The 20438-nt window shown below is 45.4% G+C and overlaps 1 protein-coding gene across 2 annotated transcripts in view; it reads right to left on the bottom strand.

Moving 5' to 3' along the window:
• Positions 1-20438, bottom strand: part of ITGA6 (integrin subunit alpha 6) — a 1068325-nt gene that overhangs the window by 466257 nt on the left and 581630 nt on the right. For both annotated transcript variants that reach the window (XM_044075540.1, XM_044075541.1), the window contains exon 8: positions 8456-8547. In XM_044075540.1, the coding sequence (XP_043931475.1) occupies positions 8456-8547 (92 nt within the window). The remainder of the gene's footprint in view (positions 1-8455; positions 8548-20438) is intronic.

Below are 20438 nucleotides of genomic sequence, written 5' to 3'. Positions count from 1 at the left end.
CACCCTGGAGGGTATCTCCCAACTCTTTGACTAGATCCCTCTGTAAACGTGTAAAATGGGTCAAATAGTTCAGGGAACGCATAGAGAAAGCCGCTGAACTGAAAATGCGCTTGCCGTATCTGACCATGGTCCTAGAATCTTTGTTAGGCGGATGGACAGATGAGGAAGACTCCGACATCTCCTTTTTCGTGGCGCTGCCACCACCATGGCGTCTACCGGAACTCCTTTGGTAAGGCAAGCTTTGTCCTGTGGTGCCGTGATGTACTTATTTGGCTTCCTAGGGACAGGTTCCACCGTGTCAGGAGTCTCCCACGCCCTTCGAGCAATTAAATCCATTAACTCATCAAAGGCGGAGTGACCCAGGAGGAGGAAGGACGGGCACCAAATGCCTTCAGCAAAACTGACTCATCCTCAGAAGGGGGGAGGGCTTGCCAGTCACCTCTCTGTTTAAGGATCTCCAAGATGTCAGCAAAGAGACATCCTCTGAAGGTGACTTAGGGGACCCTTCTGACTCATCTAAGTCAGTATCAGATGTCAAGGATTCTTGTGGAGAATCCAAGTGTCTCCTCTTACACAGTCTTTTCCTAGGAACTTCTTCGTGGGGAGCATCCGAAGAAGCCTCCGAGGAAGAGGGGCACCTCCAGGGGTGGCTGAGACACTGGTGCCCGACGCTTGGGCGTGGCCGTGGGTGCAGAGGAGGATAATGGTCCTTTGGGAGGAGAAGCTGTACCTGCTGATGTGGTTGTCTGAGTAGACAACACCTTCCTCATGAGGTCGAAGGCCCCCGGGTCCCGAGTCGAGTTATCTCCCGGTTCCGAAGAAATGGGAAGAATCCCCGAAACAGGAGCCGAAGGCACCGACCCCGAGGACGGAACCGAATCGATCCGTGCCGAGGCCCGAGAGGAGAGTCGGAACGAAACATCGGTCCGACTCGGTCCCGGAACCAAGGACAGATCTTCGGGCCCGAGACTCCGGTACCGGATCGGATGGAGTCGAGGTAAACGGTGCCGACCGAGAAAAGGACGGTTCTGGCACCGAGGGCTCCACAATCATCAGGTCAGCCTCTTCCGGCTCCGAAGACTGAACAGGTCTCGGAGGAGGAACAGATGGAGATAGTGGCAGGCCTTCAAGTCTCGACATCAACTGAGAGGAGACCAAAATAAGCTTGGACAGGCCGTATGCTCCATAAGTTTCTGCACCACACGGTCCACGTCGGTGTCGGAAAGGGCTCTCGAAGAACGAGTCGAAGGGATCGAAGACGGAGCCGACCTCAATAGAGTCGGTGGAGGGAGCTCCGTCACCGGTTCCAAGACCCGAGGCTCGGAAACTGCCAACAGTTGAACACTCGGCCCCGAAGTCTGTGGAACCGGTGATCCAACTAAACTCGAAGAGCTCGGAGCCGATGTCTTTGGCTCCGGCCTCGACTTCAAGACTTGGATGCCTGGTCTGAAGCAGCCAAGGCCTCCTGGAAAGAGGGTATCAGCAAGCGTCTATCCATCAGTTTCCTCGCCTATCTGTCATGACCCTCCCACTAAAAGAGTGACAAATAGAGCAGTCCTCTTGTAAGTGGAGAGGGCCAAGACAGTAGACACAGGAACTGTGGTTGTCTGTGACCGACATTTTGGCCACACTGACAACGCTTGAAGCCAGATTTTAATTTTTCTGACATGACAACAAGAAAGAATGACAGTCCAGTAATTAAAAGTCACTTCCAATGAAAAAACAGTCAAATCCCGTAATATGTGTCAAATCCTGTAATAACCAGACTACACAATACTTAGTCCAAGTTATTCAAGTAGGGAGGTAGGCCCCTAAAAACTCTGTACCCTTTAGTTAAACTAAGTAACTAATCTAAGGAACCGAGATATCAAAGTCCACTCACACACCTACTCTAACTATTCATAGACTATATTGAAGAAAATTTTTGAAAAATTTAAACAGAAAGATAAATTCTTATCTGTAAAAGCCTCGAGCTAGTCCCCAGCGATGCGTATGCAGCAGCGGCAAACTAGATCTGAGGTAAAGGCAGAGGGGGATTGTGGGTATTGGATGTCCTCGAGCTTCTTCTCGATGCAGAGCTTGCAGTCGGCCGGCACGGAGCCGAGGATCGGCTCCGAACCCATGTGTAAGAACAAAGGCGAGATTGAACACTCTCACATAAGAAGTTATGTACTCACCATAATGTTCGATGTATGTAGTCCATCTCTCCTCACATTCTTACCCGTGGGTTCGGAGCCGAATGTCAGCTCCGACTCAGCCAAACTTTTTTAGCTCCAAGTCTTTCTATTGGCTGGGCTAAGATGGTATCCCATGCTGCACTGCTCTCTATCCCCAGATCTAGTTTGCTGCGAGTACCAGCACTCATTCTCCATGCATAACAACACCTAAGGATAGGAAGAACAAACCAAGAATGAAGGGAGCTCTGAAACCAGACCTAACCTCCAGATACTCCAGGACGGGGAAGGAGGGGGGGGGTAAGTAAGAATGTGAGGCAAGATGGACTACATACATCGAACGTTATGGTGAGTACATAACTTCTTGATGCTATGTAGTCCAATTTCGCCTGCATTCTTACCCGTGGGACAGCGTCCCCAGCACCTAAATCCTGGGAGGCTCAGTGGAAAATACTCCTGAGCACTGTGGAACCAAAGGAAGACCTGCCCCTAGATACCACGTCTAACTTGTAATGAGTAACAAAGGTGTGAGGAGATGCCCAAGTACCCGCAGCACAAATATCATCCATAGACAATCTGGCCTGAAAAGCTGTAGATGTAGATACAGACCGAGTAGAGTGAGCCTTCACCCGGAATGGTAACTCTTTACCCCCCGAGGAATAAATGAAAGAAATACAACTGGAAATCCACCTGGACAATGTGACTTTGGAAACAGGAGACCCAATTCTGTTTTCTGAAAATGAAACAAACAACTGATCAGATTTTCTGAGGTCTTTCGTTCTGTGCAAATAAAAACGTAATTGTCTGTGCACATCCAACTGATGAAATTTGAATTCTGCCTTGTTTGAGAACTGGGAAAAAAAACACTGGCAATTCAATAGCTTGGTTAAGGTTACTGACTGATGCCACTTTGGGAAGAAAAGAGGCATTCGGTCGGAGAGAAACCCTGTCCTTATGAAAAATCAGATAAGGGGGTTTGACTTGATAAAGCTTGAAGCTCCGAAACACGTCTGGCTGATGTGATGGCTACTAAAAAGACAGTCTTCCAAGTTAAGAATTTTAAATTGCAAGTGGCTGCAGGCTGAAAGGGGGTGAAGTAAGACCCTGTAGAACAAGGTTTAAGTCCAAGGCATAACAGGTTCCGATACCGGAGGACGAAGTAACAAAGTGCCCTTCAGGAAAGCCTTACAGAGTCTATGCGCCATCAGGCTAGGCTCGTCTGCGACATGAAAAGTAGAAATCGCCGCCAATTGGACTTCAATGGTTGCGGCCGCTGAACCCTGGTTAAAGACCACAGACATGAACTCCTATACAGATGAAATTGGAGCTGTGTAAGGGTCAATCTTTTTGGCATGCACCCAGATTGAAAACCTCTTCCATTTGCTGTAATAAATCTTCCTGGTCAAGGGCTTATAAGAGGAAGATAAAATATGAACCACCTCTGGCGAAAAATGATGAAGCCTAACTAATGACGGAAGTGGAGTAGCCAGGCTGTCAACCGGAGGGTTCGAAGAGAGGGATGGAGCTGCCCTGACATGTGTGTCAGTAAGTCTGGTTGTAGTTTCAGAATCCAAGGAGCGCCCATGAGACAGGGATGGAGAAAGGGGAATCAAATTTGATGAGGCCAGTGTGGGGCAATCAGAATCATTTTGATTCCCAACGATTGCACTTTTGAATAACCTTTGACAGCAAGGGGACTGGAGGGAAGGCATATAGTAGACCGGAGGGCCAATCATGGACTAGAGCGTCCCTGGGTGATTCCCCCTGAGAGGGGATCAACGTGAAGTAGCTGCTGCATTTGGCATTGAGGGGGCTGGCAAAAAGGTCGCAGCAAGGCTGGCCCCACCTGCGGAAGATCTGTTCCGCAACTTGACAGTTCAGGGACCATGTGTAAGGCATCAGAATAGCTGTGCTTAGCCTGTCTGCCATCACATTGGACTTCCCCGGAATGTGCGTTGCCACCAGAAAACGTTGGGAAGACACTGCCCACTGCCACACTTGCATGGCCTCTCTGCAAAGGGGATAAGACTTGGTTCCTCCTTGCTTGTTCAGATAGCACACCACTGACATATTGTCTGAGTGGATTGCAATAATCCCGAGAGGAAGAAAACTCTGAAGTGCTTGCAACACTAGTAGCACAGCTCTCATCTCCAGGACACTGATATGCAGCTGCATCTCATGCTCTTGCCACGTGCCTTGGACTGTCCTGCCTAGATAATGCCCCCCACCCCATCTGGGTAGCATCCGTGGTCACCGTGGCAACTGGGGGTGCAGGAACGAAGGACTTTCCTGCATTCAGGTTGTCGGTGCGAAGCCACCAACTGAGATCCTGTTTGCACCTGTCTGTGAGTAGAATAGGGTGAGAAAGTGGAAGACGTTGAAGAGACCACTGGGCAAAGAGTAGCCACTGAAGGAGTCTCATATGTAATCTTGCCAGAGGGACTAACATAATCGTAGCAGCCATTGTTCCCAACAGGTGGAGGACCCATCTTGCCTTCACTCTTCTCAGAGGGAGCAAGGCGTGAACTTGTTGTTGTAGGACTCTGATTCTTTCCTGTGGTAGAAACGCCCACATGAGGACAGTGTCTAGTTCGGCACCTATAAAAGTGACACGCTGTGAGGGCAACAAGGCAGATTTTTCCCAGTTCAATGTGATGCCCAACTGTTGACATAGGTTGATAGTAGCATCCCTGGTCTGAAGTAGTAGATGCCTGGTGGTGGCAGTAAGGAGCCAGTCATCCAGATACGGAAACACTTGGAATCCCTGATGTCTCAAGTGAACAGTCACCACTGCCATGCAATTGGTAAACACCCTAGGGGCTGTGGTGAGACCAAAGGGCAGGGCTCGAAACTGAAAATGACTGGCTCTCAGCCAGAAGCATAAGTGACTTCTGGATGCCCTATCCATCTTTATGTGGTAGTAAGCATCATTGAGGTCGATGGAGCACATCCACACTTCTTTTCCCAACAATGGGAGAATAGACTGCAATGTGACCATTCGGAACTTGGACTTTTGCACATGGGTGTTCAATTGACTGAGATCCAATATGGGTCTCAGGTCCCCTGTCCTTTTCGGCACCAAAACAAATCGGGAGTAAGTCCCTAATCCAATGTGGTCTGACGGGACATGTTGGATGGCTCCTTTTTCTAGCAGCTTTGAAACTTCTGAAGCTGCATAATCCCTTTGTCTGGGTGGAACATCCGGGATTTTCTTGATTGGAGGGGGATTTGACGAGAAGGGGATGACATATCCTCCGGAAATTATTCATGGAACCCATTGGTCCTGGGTGATGTCTTGCCAGGCCTCTGGGTATAATAAGATTCGACCCCTGACTGGCTCCGGAAACGCACAGTCGGGCCTCCCATCAGGAGTGGCTGTAGGGAGACCACAAAGGGAATCGCGGTCTCCTGAGTTGCGGGGGCCTCCTCTGCCCCTAGGGCAGCATCTCCCTGAGTAACCACCCCCTCCCTTGCCTCTGGAGGGGGGCTCACCTTGTGCACCGGGAAAAAACCTCTGTGATTTCTTGAACCACATTTTTCCACCCCTCTGGGCCTTGAGATACGTCCTAGAGAGAAGGGAAAAACGGACTCCTACGGGAGTTTTTCCCTCCTGCTCGCACCTGGTGAGAGTGTCTTTCACCTTGGTTCCGAACAAAGAGGAACCATCAAAAGGGGCGTCGGTGAATGAAGACTTGAAGGCCTCCGTGAAATGACAAAGGCGCATCCAGGCCTGCCTCCTAAGTGCAACTCCTGAACTTGCTGCCCTACTCACTCCTTTGGCTGCATAAGAGATTAGCCTCATGGAGGAGTTTGCAATGGAATTGAGGGTAGACATCTGAGCGTTGACCATCTGGGCCACTGCCTCAGAAACGTTACTCGTAAGAGTATCTCCAAGCTCCTTGAGGAGATCTCTCTGGAGCTGTGTAAAGTGTGATAAATAATTCAGTGACCGTAAGGTAAAGGTCGCTGAAGAAAAAGTACGCTTCCCGTACCGGTCCATGGTCCTAGACTCCTTGTTAGTGGGATGGACGGTGGAATAAGTCTCTGCTAATTCCTTCTGAGTGGCAGCTGCCACCACCATGGCATCCACAGGGACTCCCTTGGACAGAAATTCCTTATCAGGAGGAGCAGACAAAAATGTATTGGGTCTCCTGGGGACTGGTTCCACAGAGTCAGGAGTTTCCCACACCCTTCGACAAACCAAATCCAGAAGCTCGTTGAAGGGTGGAGATACCCAGGAGGTGGAGGGCTGAGCACCAAAGGCCTTCAGGAAGACAGACTCCTCCTCGGAGGGGGTTTTGGATGGCCAGTCACCTCTTTGTTTCAAAATCTCTAGGATGTCAGAGAAAGAAACATCCATTAGAGGATGACTTAGGGGACCCCTCCGATTTCTCAAGGTCAGTGTCTGATGTAAGAGACTCATCCTGGGAATCTTATGTGCTTCCTCTTGCACGTCTTCTTTCTGGGTGGCTCCTCAGGCAAAAACTCTGAGGGGCCCTCAGAAATGTGGGGACCACTCATGGGGGTACCCTGAGGCCTTGGGGCTCCGGTGTCTAGAGATAGATGGCGATCAGAGACCTGCACCAGTGTAGTAGGGGACAGAATGACCGCCCTGCATGATGCCACTGACGACTTGGCCAGTGCACTCCGGATGGCCTCGAAGGCTGGTCCTCCCGAGTCCAAAGAACGACCAGCCTCTGAAGCCACAACAGGAGTCAAACTTCCCCGTGCCGAAGCACTGAGAGGGAGACTAGGAGCTGATCGGTGTCCTGAAGCCTCTCCCTCAGGTCCAACCGAAGAATCCTGAGTCCTAAACCCCGTGGATGGCGCCGACGGGGTCTGAGTTGACGTCGGCACCGATAAGCCAGGAGGGGCTGTCGGAACTGACCTAGGGACATCACATGGAGCCGAGCACTTCAGCTCCGAAAGTTGAGATGTGCTCGGAGGAGGAAGTATCGAAGCAGGTTGAGGGACCGGCTCCGGAGCCAACTGGATCGGAGCCGAAAGCAATTTTGCCAGAACCAATGACCGAAGGAGTCTCTGCACCACTCTATCGACGTCCACATCAGATAAGGTCCTGGAAGATTTGGAGGACAGAGAAGGAGATTGAGACCTCCTCTCTGAAGGGGACCTGCGAGGAGGGGATACTGGCCTAATGCTAGGCGATCGGCTTTGAACAGGTTCCAAGAAGATTGGAGCCTAAGCAGGTTCCATAACAACTGACACTTCCTGCGGCCCCGAGGACAATGGAGCCAAGGATGTCGAAGCAGACTTTGCTATTTTCTCCGGTGGCTCCGAGGAGACTGATGGAGCCGGAGATCTCTTTTTTGATTTAGAGGATTTTGCCTTAGAGCTGGAAGCACTCTCCAGACCCTCCTTGAAGGAGGGTTTCAGAAGTCCCTTCAAAATCAACTTATTCTTCCTTTCCTGAAAAACTTGCGGACTAAAGGCATGACAGAAGCTGCACGACTCCTGAAGATGAATCGCTCCCATACAATACACACAGACAGAGTTGCCCATCGGTAATGGACATTTTATAACTGCACCTAGAGCATTTCTTGAAGCCCGAGGGCTTGTGCTCCTTAGTATCTTTGGACATAGTTAACCAACAACAGTTAAGCACCAACAACAATTAACCACTGAACAAATGGACCAACGGTCAAACAGTCACAAGGCGGGAAAAGCCAACAACAAACAGAATACCACAAGATCTCTAAGTTAAATGATCCTTAGAAACAAACAAGAGGGGAAGGACTAATACCTCTAATTTAAACGGTTTTTAGTCCCGGTAAACTTTTATGACACAAGGAAAGCAAGGGAACAGACTAGGTCCTCTAACTGAAAACGGGCCTAGCCCATTGGAAACAGCTAGTGGGATGCCACAGAAAAAATGATCAAAAACACAACTTTTCCACAAGACAAGACAAGAACACACAATAGCTATTAAAATAGCTTTCTTGCAAAAAAATCTCTGATAAAGAAGAAAAAAGGGTACTTAGCCACAGCCAAGAGCAAGACCACGTCCGAGCTACACAAGCGGCAAACGAGATCTGGGGATAGAGAGCAGTGCAGCATGGGATACCATCTTAGCCCAGCCAATAGAAAAAAAGGTTTGACAAAGTCGGAGCAGACATTCAGCTCCGAACCTACGGGTAAGAATGTAGGCAAAATTGGACTACATAACATCATTGTATAAATATGCAGAATGTACATCTAAGACAAATTTCAAACACAATGCTCAGTAAATATTCAAAATTCTGATGCGAGCATTTTCAGCTTACCTGTGCAGGTTTCATATTGATTCCATCTCTAGATCCATGGTATATGTAAACTTTGCCCATGTTGTCATCATAGGGTGCGCCTACAGCAATGTCTGTTAAAAACAAATGCAGACTCATTGAAAGACTGTGTCAGTTATACTGAAGTTCACAACCATTACAGTTTGGTAGACAGTGCCCAGTCCACAATCTCTGAAAAGTATTAGTTGCATGTTGCATAATGAACTCATACATCTAACCTGTCACTAAATTGTGGCTGTCACCTTTACCCTGTGCAGACCTTCAATTAACAAATGTGTCTCTGAATGGGGATTAATTAAGACTGTGACAACAAGAACTAACCTCTGTAGAGTCTATTTATAAGTAATGAGCCACCTTTTTGTAAGTATCAAAATATCTATTTATCTCTTCTGTGTGTGTGTGTGTGTGTGTGTGTGTGTGTGTGTGTGTGTGTGTGTGTGTGTGTGTGTGTGTGTGTGTGTGTGTGTGTGTGCACTTATGCTTGTGTCTATGTATATTACATACAGTCTATGAAATGACATGCATGACATCCACACTGATCATTTAAAGATGATCTTAACTCCATTCACTGACTACTTTATTACTATTGTCATCATCATCATCATCATCATCATCATCAAAACAGTCTTGCATACATTCAAAAACTACTTCAAATAAATGCAATGTTCAGGCTTTACTACCTTGATCTATATATATAACTTTGGTTCCTTCAATAGTCTTTTCTAGAGTACTAAACTGGTCTATCACTGGATACCTGATATTCCTTTTGGGATGCCTCATGCTGCACTACAATGTTACCTGGAGACATGACTTGAGAAGCCTCTGTTTTCAGCTATTGACTATCACAGTTCTCAATTTTCTGGTGACAGGACTAGGTATGACATTTCTTGCAACTCCTGACTTTAATGTATTTGTCCTGCACAAATCTATGCAATTCAAATCTTGATCTTCCCCACAAATGAAGGCCTTGGCTTGGTTTGAGTGGTTTACCAAAGAGATACATCTTCAAAGGCTGCAGTGATTTTAAATCAAAAAAATGAAAGGCCTTAAGTCATTCAGTTATCATCCTGAAAGACTAGCACAACTCTCGTTACATTCAGTAGTTTACTGGCAGCTCCAAAGTGACCAATGTCTCACTTCTTAACCAAAGGAAAACCCAGTCCTATCTCATCTCCTATTTTTTCACAAAATTGGTTACTCTACAAACAGCCATACTAGGGACTTAAATTTTCATTGACAAATAAACAAGACTCCTTTGAGGGATAGGCTCCAAACTCAATCTATTCTCAACTATGGAAGTTACCACTACAAGTCACGCAAAGCACTACTTTGCCTGCTAATCTTGATGACTGGCTGGGTAGACATAAATTTACAATAGGGTTGTCATGTACATCCTGATTAATTTGGGAGGTAGGCAGAACTAACTACTCCTAAAGTACAGCAAGAACTTTTAAGTGTGTCTACTTAAAGGTGTACATGGCTAGGCCTCTTATGATCCTTGTGGTCACGTGGCTAGTATTGTTCTTGTGTTTAGGCTGTGTATTTTTCCATGATACTTGTATTCTTACTCTGTATATAACATGTTAAATGTTGCAATTTATCACAGTAGGACTTCTGTCTCTACTAATTTCTTTCAGAACATTTAGTTTGCACTGACTTCAGGTATCTGCAATTTAGCTGTAGAACATAAGTTGCCTTTAATTTTTCTGCTTATTAGCAACTGAACTGGTGACAGACAGCATCTGCAGTGGAGTATTTGGAGTATTCTTTACATTCCATAAACAGTCATAAATTTTCCTACAGGTCCTCTCATAACATTTCCCCTGGTTCCACCTGCTCCCTAGGGAACTATAGCTAACTATAGCACATAGATGTTGTATGTTTGAGGTCCTATTTGCACACAGATCCTCTAAATTCCTGGAGTTTTATTGCCTATCATTATTACACACATCACAGAAGACCCAAGTGAATGCGATACAGATGACTGCAAGAGAGACTCTTGTGAAACAAGCACTAAAAGGCAGCTCCATCTCTAAAGGAAAGAGGCTTGGCTACAACATTTGCCAACACATGACATGCAAGCCTTTCAGCCACGGTACAAAAGGAGATGAATAACTAGTCTGTCTTTCTAAAGGCATGCACCCAGTTCAGCTTACACATGAGCTATAAGTGCGCATCCAAAGTGTGAAGGACCCCATCACTTAGTTTCCTATAACTGCAAAGAAAACATGGAAATGAATGACTGGCTCAGGAATACTTCAAAACTCATGCTGAAGGAGAAGTCCTGTGAAAGACGGTTTGGTTTCCTTCACATAATGTTCTACACCTCTAAAATCTTATGAACAGAGGTGATATGAAGTTCAGTGCAGCTGAGCAGGTTTAGACAGTAGTAGGGCAAGCCAGCCATGAATACACAAGTTCCACGGTGGGGGGGGGGGGGTCTTCAAAGGAAGATGGAGATGCTGCACGCCTTGAAGGGGCTGCCTAATTATATGCTGATGTCCCAAAATCCTGACCTCCATAAGGTCACTATGAGCAGAAAGTGGTTGTGTACTTACTGAATGTTAGAGCTGTAAAAAATTAGTCTGTTTTCAGTAATGGGAAGGAATATATGCCACGGGCATTAGGACCACTTGCCACATGAAAGCCCTCAAGCAGTTCAGTCTCTCACATGGCTCCTATCATCCTACTCTGCTCCCATCTTTGCAACTCCAGACAGGTCAGACAGTTACTTTACTCCTCAAGCAACAGACCACAGGAAATCATCCTTATATAACCCTAGGTAGGGAGAAAAACATAAAGACAAACACATTTGACAGCCATAACATCCTTGACAAGGTAAATGGGAGGAAGGTGGGGCCTGGCTTGTTTGCACTAGGCCTTGTATGGTGAAAGGATGGGTAGGAAACGTGACCAAAGGCAGACCCACTTCTTACAGATCTAGCATTATGGAAAACACACAACTTCTAACTTCTGTACCTATAAGAAGTGATGACATTTTCAATAACTGGTAGGACTGGGCCTCCAAAAAAATTGGATGGCCCATGAGAATATTCCCTTTACAGCATAAGCTCCAAACAGGGATCTTTTCCTGGAAGTTCAAAGATATAGTCCTCTTTAATCACATCCAGCACTCAGTAGTCCATGGTGAACTCTGACAACTATTTTGCACTATAGACAGTCCTACATAACAGTCAGGACTGTGATGCATTGGCTACTAGAGTCATCCTCTTTAGGGACAAGGCCAGCAGAGCTGGGAGAGGCATCACTATCCAAGCTTAGATATTCTCACCAATCTGTGAATGGGCTCCTTCCAACAGAGCCTCGGATGCAGAGAAGAATGAAGGGCCAGAGGAGATGTCAAAGAAACTCTCCACTATGGCCAGATTTTGCTTCTTCTTTTAAAGTTTGAATAAATCCATGAAGCCTGACCAAAGAAGACACAAAGAAGGGGCATCCAGGATAGTACAGCTAAGCTCTTTCTTAAAGGAGGAAACCCGGAGACAAACCACCATGTATTTGTTGTAAGTTAATAGAGAATGGGGGTGTTTTGAAAATGTATTTAGTTTTTTGTTTATGGGTTTTCATTAGAACAAAGTCTTGAGAAAATATGACATGTGTTCAAATGGAAATGAGAAGAAACAACTGCATAATCATCTTGCCCTAAATCCAAAAAAAAACTAAACTAATAATTTTTACTCCTAGGAAAACCACTCCATTTGATAAAAAAACTCTTCACTATACAAGCCCAAGACAATACCACTATAGAAGTTGTCCCACACACTAAATTACAAGGCATTATTATAGATGAAAACCTTAACTTTGACCTACACAAACAATAACATCAAAAAAACACACCAAAAGCTTGGTATGCTCTACAGGCACCAACACTTTCTTAGCCTCTCTACTATACAAACCCTTGCAACTACCTTTTTATTACCCTCTCTCCTTTATGGTGCCCCCTCTCCTCACTAATCCAAAATTGAAAAACAAAACCACTCGAAGGCGGAATCATGTAACCCAAAGGCAATGAGATGTCCTGAATAAAAAGTGCTTTAATGCACAGCCAAAAACCACAGCAACAGGTACAAAATATAAGGTAAAAACCACAGCAACAGGTACAAAATGTAGGCTAAGTGCTTTCGTCTGCTACAGTTGCAGACTTTATCAAATCTACTAGTGCTTTGCACCACTGTGATTAAACAGTCAATTCAATTAACACATGAAAAACTTTTTAAAGGGATCATACACAACATAATTAGTACAAGTAATACACAAAAAGTACAGTTTTGTACCTAGCATAAATGTAGATGTCCGATAGACATGCAACTGCAGTCATAACATGTGGGTTGTCCTGCCTCAGGCAGCCCTCGGTCGGCCGGATTCCAAAGTCTGGGTCCGACGTTGGCTGATGTCACATTTCTCTCCGACGTCAGAGCGGCTGGAGTACATAAGCATCAGCCGACGCCATTTTCTTCAGTGTTTCTTGCCCCAGATGCCAGGTGCCCTCCAAGGAAGGCTGTAATCAAATTGGAAGACAAAAACAGGATTCCAAACAAATAAATGAGCAATAAAACAAATACACCATAACAGATATCCCCAGCTAAGAGTAACAGGGATAGGAGTGGACCCTAGGCATAGAGGGGTATGGAGGGAGGGAAAATCCGACTGCAGTTGCATGTCTATCGGACATCTACATTTATGGTAGGTACAAAACTGTACTATGTCCTTCAAGAATGCAACTGCAGTCATAACATGTGGGTAGAATACCATAGCTTAGCTGGGGGAGGAGGTATGCACTAGGCAAGAGATGGTGTGGCAATCAAACCCTGCAGGACTGCCGAAGCAAAGCCTGCTCTGGATCTGGAATATAGAGGGAGATTGTAGTGTTTGGAGAATGTATGCACGGAGCTCCATGTAGCAGCTTCTAGAATGTCCTTGGTAGGCACCCCTCTTAAAAATGCTGTAGAGGTGGCTGTAGCTCTGATGGAATGTGGTCTGACATTGGCTGGAACAGTCTTTCCATGAAAGGAATAACAGAATATGATGCAATGTCCAATCCATTTAGAAATAGTCTGTTTTGAAATTGCTTTTCCCTGGACTGCAGGGGCGTAAGCTACAAAAAGTTGTTCAGACTTCCTACTGGCCTTGGTTCTGTCCAGGTAGTATCGAAGTTGTCTGTGAATGTCCAAGGTATGCAAAAGTCTTTCCCCTTTATTCTCAGGATTGGGGAAGAAAGCAGGCAGATGAATGGCTTGATTTAGAGAAACCCTAGATACCACCTTTGGCATAAAAGTAGGGTTGGTCCTTAATGAAACCCTGTCTCTGTGGAAAATAATAAAGGGTGGTATTGCCATTAGGGCCTGTAGCTCGAAACCCTTCTTGCTGAGGTAATTGCCAACAGGAAAGCTGTCTTCCATGAGAGAAATTGCAAGTCAACTGAAGCTGCTGGCTCAAAAGGAGGTAGAGTCAGTTTTTCTAAGACAAAATTGAGGTCCCAGGCTGGCACTGGGGCCTTTCTTGGTGGCTTAATGTTCTTGATTCCCCTGAGGAATTGTCTTAGTAAGGGTGAGAGAAAACAGGAGGATCAGTGTTGTATCTAGCTGAAATAGCAGATGCATGTATCTTTATGGAAGAATATGAGAGGCCGTTCTTTAACATATCTGCCAAATATTCCAAGATAAGTGGGATGTTCAGCAATGAAGCATCATGTCCCTTGCTGGTATTCCAATTGCTGTATCTTTTCCACTTTGCTAAGTAAACCTTTCTGGTGGATGGTCTTCGAGCCTCTGTTAGTATCCGCTGAACTTCCTTAGAGAGATGAGCTGAAGTTATTTATGGGATCTCCCAAGCTGTTAGCTGCAGTGTCTGAAGGTTTGGATGCAGTGTTTCGAAATTGTGTTGAGTCAAAAGTAGAGGCCACTGAGGGAGGGCCCACCTCCTGGTGTGACATATGCTCCGTAGTAGTGGGTACCAGTGTTGTCTTGGCCAATCCGGAGCTATTATGATTCCCTTGGGCTTCTCTGCTTTGATCTTTAGTAATACTGAGGTCATCAGTGGCAGAGGTGGGAATGCATAGATTGCTAGGGAGTTCCAGTTGAATGAGAGAGCATCTATTTTCCAAGCTTTTGGATGGTATGTCCTTGTGCAAAATTTTGGTAGAAGATGGTTGAGGTGAGAGGCAAATAGGTCCACTTCTGGCTTGCCCCATGTCGAAGTGAGTTGTCTGAAGGCCTTCAGATGTAACCTCCACTCGTGTGGATCTGTGAAATTCCTGCTTAGGCTGTCCGCCAACACATTGTCTTTTCCTGGAACAAACTGGGATTGTAACTGGATGTTTAGGCTCAGTGATTTCTCCCAAAGCTGCATTGTCAGTCTGCAAAGGGGTAAGAGTGGGTGCCCCTGCTTGTTTATGTACCACATCACAGTGGTGTTGTCTGTCCGTATCATTAAATGGCCTTGCTGGAGTTGGTGTTGGAAAGCCTCGATGGCATGCATTACTGCCAGCATTTCCTTTTGGTTTATATGCAGATGTGTTTCCTTTGGAGACCATTGTCCTTGTATACACCTGCCTTCCATGTGCGCCCCCCATCCAAGGTCTGAGGCATCAGTAGTCATGGTCTGTGTTATCTGTGGTTTTTTGAATGACATACCTGTGTTTTCCTGGCTCACCGAGGCCCACCATAGGAATTCCTTTTGTAGGCATGGAATGAGTGGTATGATTGTCTCCAAGTTGTTGCTGTGTTGAGACCAAATGCTTTTTAGGTACCACTGAAGCTTTCTCATGTGTAGTTTTGCTAATGGAACCAGTAGAATGCAGGATGCCATGTAACCCAGGGCCTGTAGGAATCTCCTTGCAGTCATCTGGGTGAGTTTTGCTAAACCTTTGAAGTAATGAGTTAACTTCTCTTGCTTGTCTTCTGTCAGGTAAGCCATCTGAGAGGCTGTGTCTAGTTTGGCTCCTAAGAAGATTATTTGCTGGGATGGCTGCAGTCTTGACTTTTGGAAGTTGACTGTGTATCCCAGAGCTTGAAGTAATCGTATGACATAATCCAGGTTTCTTGTCAACATCAATTTGTCGTCCGCTTGTATGAGGCAGTCGTCCAGGTACGGGTAAATTTGTATACCCTGGAGCCTGCAATGAGCAATTACTGAAGCCAGGCATTTTGTAAATACTCTGGGCGCAGTAGATAAGCCAAATGGCAATGCTGAGAATTGATAATGCTCTGGCCCTGCAAGAAATCTGAGGTATCTTCTGCAGCAGTGTCTGATAGGGACATGCAGGCATGCCTCCTTGAAGTCCAGAGTAATCAGCCACGATTCCTTGCCCAGCATGGGAAGGAGTTGCTGTAGAGTCAGCATTTTGAACTTTGGTACTATGAGAAAGGTGTTTAATGCGGACAAGTCCAGTATTGGTCTCCATTGAGATTCTTTTCTTGGAACAAGGAACAGTCTTGAGTAAAACCCCTGTTCTTGTTCTTGTTGTGGAACTCTTTCTATTGCTTTCATTCGAGTCAGCAGAGTGATTTGTTTGATAGCCTCTGCCCTTTGATTTTGTGGTAGGTTTGGCATGCCTTGTTTTCTTGGTAAAGTATGAAAATGAAACCTGTACCCTCGGTCTACAATGTCCAAAATCCATTTGTCCTTTGTCAGTCTGTGCCAGTTTTCTGCAAACAGAGATAATTTCCCAAGGAGCTTCTAGTTGTTCCCTGGTAGGCGGTAGTAGAGGATAGTCATTGAGTTTGTGGTTGTTGGGCAGGTGAAACCCCTGCGTCACTTCTTTGGTTTCCTGGCTGCCATTGTCGTCCCCTGTAAGGGCCTCTGTATTAGCCTCTTCCTCGGCCACGTCTGTTCTTACCCCTTTGAAACTTTTCTGGATTAGGAAAGGACCAGTTTTTTGAAGGCCAATTCCTACTGAATCTGGTGGGTTGAACCTGGAGGAAATCTTTCACAGTCTGAACTGATTTTGCTTTTTCTTCGATGGTCTTTAACACATCCTTAGCATTTGCACCAAAAAGCTTGTTCTTTTCCAAAGGTGCATCCAGAAGTTTTGCTTTTACATTATCTGGTAGAGGTTGATCTTTTAACCAAGCATGTCTACGAATCACTGCCCCTGTCATAGCTGCCCTACATGAAGCTTCCAGTGCATTATATCCACACTGCAGGAAGTGATTGCTTACTTGCTGAGTGTTATGTACAGCTTCCTGCAAAGTCTTCCTGTCTAAAGGATCAGGAGAAGCTAATGTTTTTTGTAAATCTTCTAAGAGATAATCCTGATATAGTAACATAAGCTAATGTTTTTTGTAAATCTTCTAAGAGATAATCCTGATATAGTAACATATGAAAAAGGCAATTTAAAGCTCTCATAGATAAGGTAGTGGATGTGTAAACCTTTTTGCCCCATCTCTCTAATGACCTTGCTTCCCTGTTGGAGGGCAAAGGATTTTTTGAGGTGGAGGCTGAAACTCCTTTAGGCCCCTGTGAAATAGTTTCCAAATCAGCAGAATGGGCCCTGAATAAATGGGAATGAGTTTCTGGGACCCTGTAATACCTGTCTGGCTTGGCTGGAGCAGGAGGAAGAGAATCAGGGGTAGCACTAGAGTCAGAATACAAATCATCCAGAACATCAAGTACAGGAGGAATAGCTAAGGGCCTGTGCTGAGGCTTCTTAAGGAAGGTCCTAAGGCGTTTCCTAGAATCAGAATATTCCTGACCCTGCCACTTGAAATGTTCCCTCATGGTGTGCAGAACTTCCCCAAAAGAAATATCCTCAGGAGGGGAGGCCGAAGGGATGGAATCTTCTGCATCCGAGTCCTCATAAGTCTGGAAGAGCTCTTCCTGGCTATCAGAGTGGACAGAGCCCTCAGAGTCTTCATCTGAAGGAGTAGGGTCAGAGGGTTCAACCCGGGGCCTTTTATCAGGAGGAGGCTGGGATGCTCTCTCAGGATGGGCCTGTGAACCTCTAATCATGGAAATTAAATCAGCCGCCATGGACATAATTTGTGTCTCCGGAGTCGGCTGAGGTAAGGATTTAGAAGTAATATGCTTTGTTTTGCTGGCTGCCTTAGCCCTAGTGTAGGCCTTAATAGACATGGCCATAGGAGGCCTGGCAGCTCCACGTGCAGGAGTGACCTTGTCTACAGTAATGGTCTCGGGCATTTCCTCGGTTTCGGTATCCGGAGGAAAGTCTATAACTGGTGTCGGAGTAATGTCTGTAATCGGAGTCGTCGATAATGCGGTGTCTTCGGTTCGGAGCGGTGGAGAGACCGTCTCAGAGGGAACCGGAGCACTCGCGCTAGGTTTTGGCGTGGAATCGGTGGTAGACGCGGGCCGAGGATGTCAGTCCCGGTCTTTTCGCTTTTTGGGTGTTTGCGATGTCGGAAGATCCGACGGCATGGTGTAGGCAAATTTATCGCCGAAAAAATGTTCAGCGAACTCCGCCCGGCGCCTGAGAGTGCGCTTGTTGAAGCGAGCACAGGCTACACAGGCCGAGACGTCGTGGTCTGGGCCCAGGCAAGGGAGGCAGTAAGAGTGGAAATCCTTATGAGGTATTTGTTTACCACAAAAAAGACAATTGTTAACTTTTTCAGTAATTTCTGACATCGGCTGAGGCAAGGAAAAGGTCCCCAACGGGGTACTTAGCTTTTTTGATGACTTCGGTATCGTAGAATACAGGAGCTGACCGACCGGCACTTGCAAACTGCTTCTGCTTCGGGCACCGCAGCAAGAAAGACTGGAGAAAATGGCGTCGGCTGATGCTTATGTACTCCAGCCGCTCTGACGTCGGAGAGAAATGCGACATCAGCCGACGTCGGACCCAGACTTTGGAATCCGGCCGACCGAGGGCTGCCTGAGGCAGGACAACCCACATGTTATGACTGCAGTTGCATTCTTGAAGGACATCATTTCATAATTTAGCAGCCTTCTCTATTAAAATTGGTTTCAAAGACAAATAGTCATTTAAGCCACGTGAGTACCAGGCGTTTAAACGAAGTTGCCATTTGAGCTCGCTTTTTTGAATAGTGTTAGCCCAGTTACCACCTCTGGCTTTTTTCAAAACCACTTCAAGTATACCAAATTTGTAGCCAGAAAATGACCCACATGTAAGGGAATGTCTGTAAAGGGCATTGCTCGTGTTTTGAGTGTTGATTGCATACAAATGTTCATACACCATCTTCTTGAGGGCTCTTTCCGTTTTACCCACATAGTATGCTTTACAACCAGTACAAACACACAAATATACCAATCCTACAGTGTTACAATTACCCCCCACTAACCTAACCTTTTGAACTGGGTTCCCCAAAGTAATCTCTCGTGTTCAATACATAGGGGCAATAGTTACACCTACCTCATGGTTTAGTACCGTTGTTGTTCCCCCTAGTAATAGGGTGTTCTAACAAAGATTTTAAATTGTTGCCTACATTAAAGGAAAATATGGGACCCAGACCCAAAGTTTGAGTGAGTTCATTGTTCCACTTCAAAATAACCCAGTTCTTACACAAGATGTTCTTAACCTTGTTCCCAAATGAACCAAATTGTATTGACATGGAATTCAAAAAACTGTGGGTATCAGACAATTGATCAGTCGGGGTGGTGTGTCTAACACTCACATTAGTGCTTTCTTGTCCTAATAGGGGTAAAAATGTTTGACCACAGCCTTCCAACACCTCACTGTTTATCTGCTTTTTGAGTTATCACAGTCAACACCCCTACCATGTTAGGGGACAAATGATAAGGGGGGGCAAGAATGTGCTCAACCCTTGACAACCTGAAAAAAGAATTGGGTTTGATGACACAGATGTTTAAAGCAAGAGGATACCCAGACTATTTGTTGGGACAGATAAACAGTGAGTTCAGTTCAGTAATATCCAAAATTATACAAAATCCAAACTTGCTATGTGTTACAACAGAATAGCAAAATTCTCATCCCACCACTGTAAGTCACTGAAAGAATTAGGGTGGCTGGAACTCCCCCCACCATCTCTCAATCACCCAACTAACTACTGTGCACAAAATAATCTACAGACCCACAGACTGTCCTGCTCTCTCAACTCTACTTGCCAAATACCATCCCAGCAGGCATCTATGATCTGAAAATCATCTACTTCTAAAAGTAGAGACGCCCACCTTACCTGCTGGTCAACTCCTCTATTTCTTCACCATTGCCAAACTATGGAACTCACTTCCACCTTCTATAAGAAACACAGGCAGCACCACCACCTTCAAACAAATACTGAAAACTCATCTCAACTCTTCCTGGCTATGTTCCTGCTCTATAACCTAACCTCTTCACTCTCCTTATATGATTACTACACTCCTATCTCTTTTGCTACTAGTGACTGATGATACTTTCTCCATAGTTATTTTTATCTTCACTTGTTGATACTGGTACAATAATACTGATTAATATAGCCCTGTTTATACCACTCTGAATTAATTGAATTCTGCTTTAATGTATATTTTCTTTATATATTACTGTAATCAAACAAACTAGATTCATGCTTTTATGTATATATTCTGTATATGTTACTATATTTACTATCTGTAACACTGTTTCTACTTTTGTGCTAATTAATGTGTATATTTTTTCTGTATCTCGTTGGAGCCTTTCTCCCCGGGCCTCCACTGAAAATGGGCTCTTTTAGGCTCAGTGGACTTTCCAGGTAAACAAATGCAATAAAATAAATAAAGGAATAAATAAATAATGGATCAGCCAGCCAAACAGTGCATGCAGGTAACAAAACAAGCTGGAAATACACATTCAAAAAATTGTCATGTATAATAGGTGGGAATAATAATTTTTATCATAATGGCTACTCTCTCCGTATTTCTTGGGATATAAATCGTCTTACAGTTTAGACAAAAAGGAAAGAGGATTGAATTATGAATGTGACAGGGGAGGTGTTTTTGGGATGGAAGAATACTAGTTTAGTCTTCTTTGGATTAAGAAAGAGTTGGGCATTTC

This window comes from Protopterus annectens, chromosome 6.part1 (genome assembly GCF_019279795.1).
Source record: "Protopterus annectens isolate FY-2018-M chromosome 6.part1, PAN1.0, whole genome shotgun sequence".
In the NCBI taxonomy this organism is placed as follows: domain Eukaryota; kingdom Metazoa; phylum Chordata; order Ceratodontiformes; family Protopteridae; genus Protopterus; species Protopterus annectens.
This window is presented reverse-complemented; position numbering and strand designations above follow the sequence as displayed.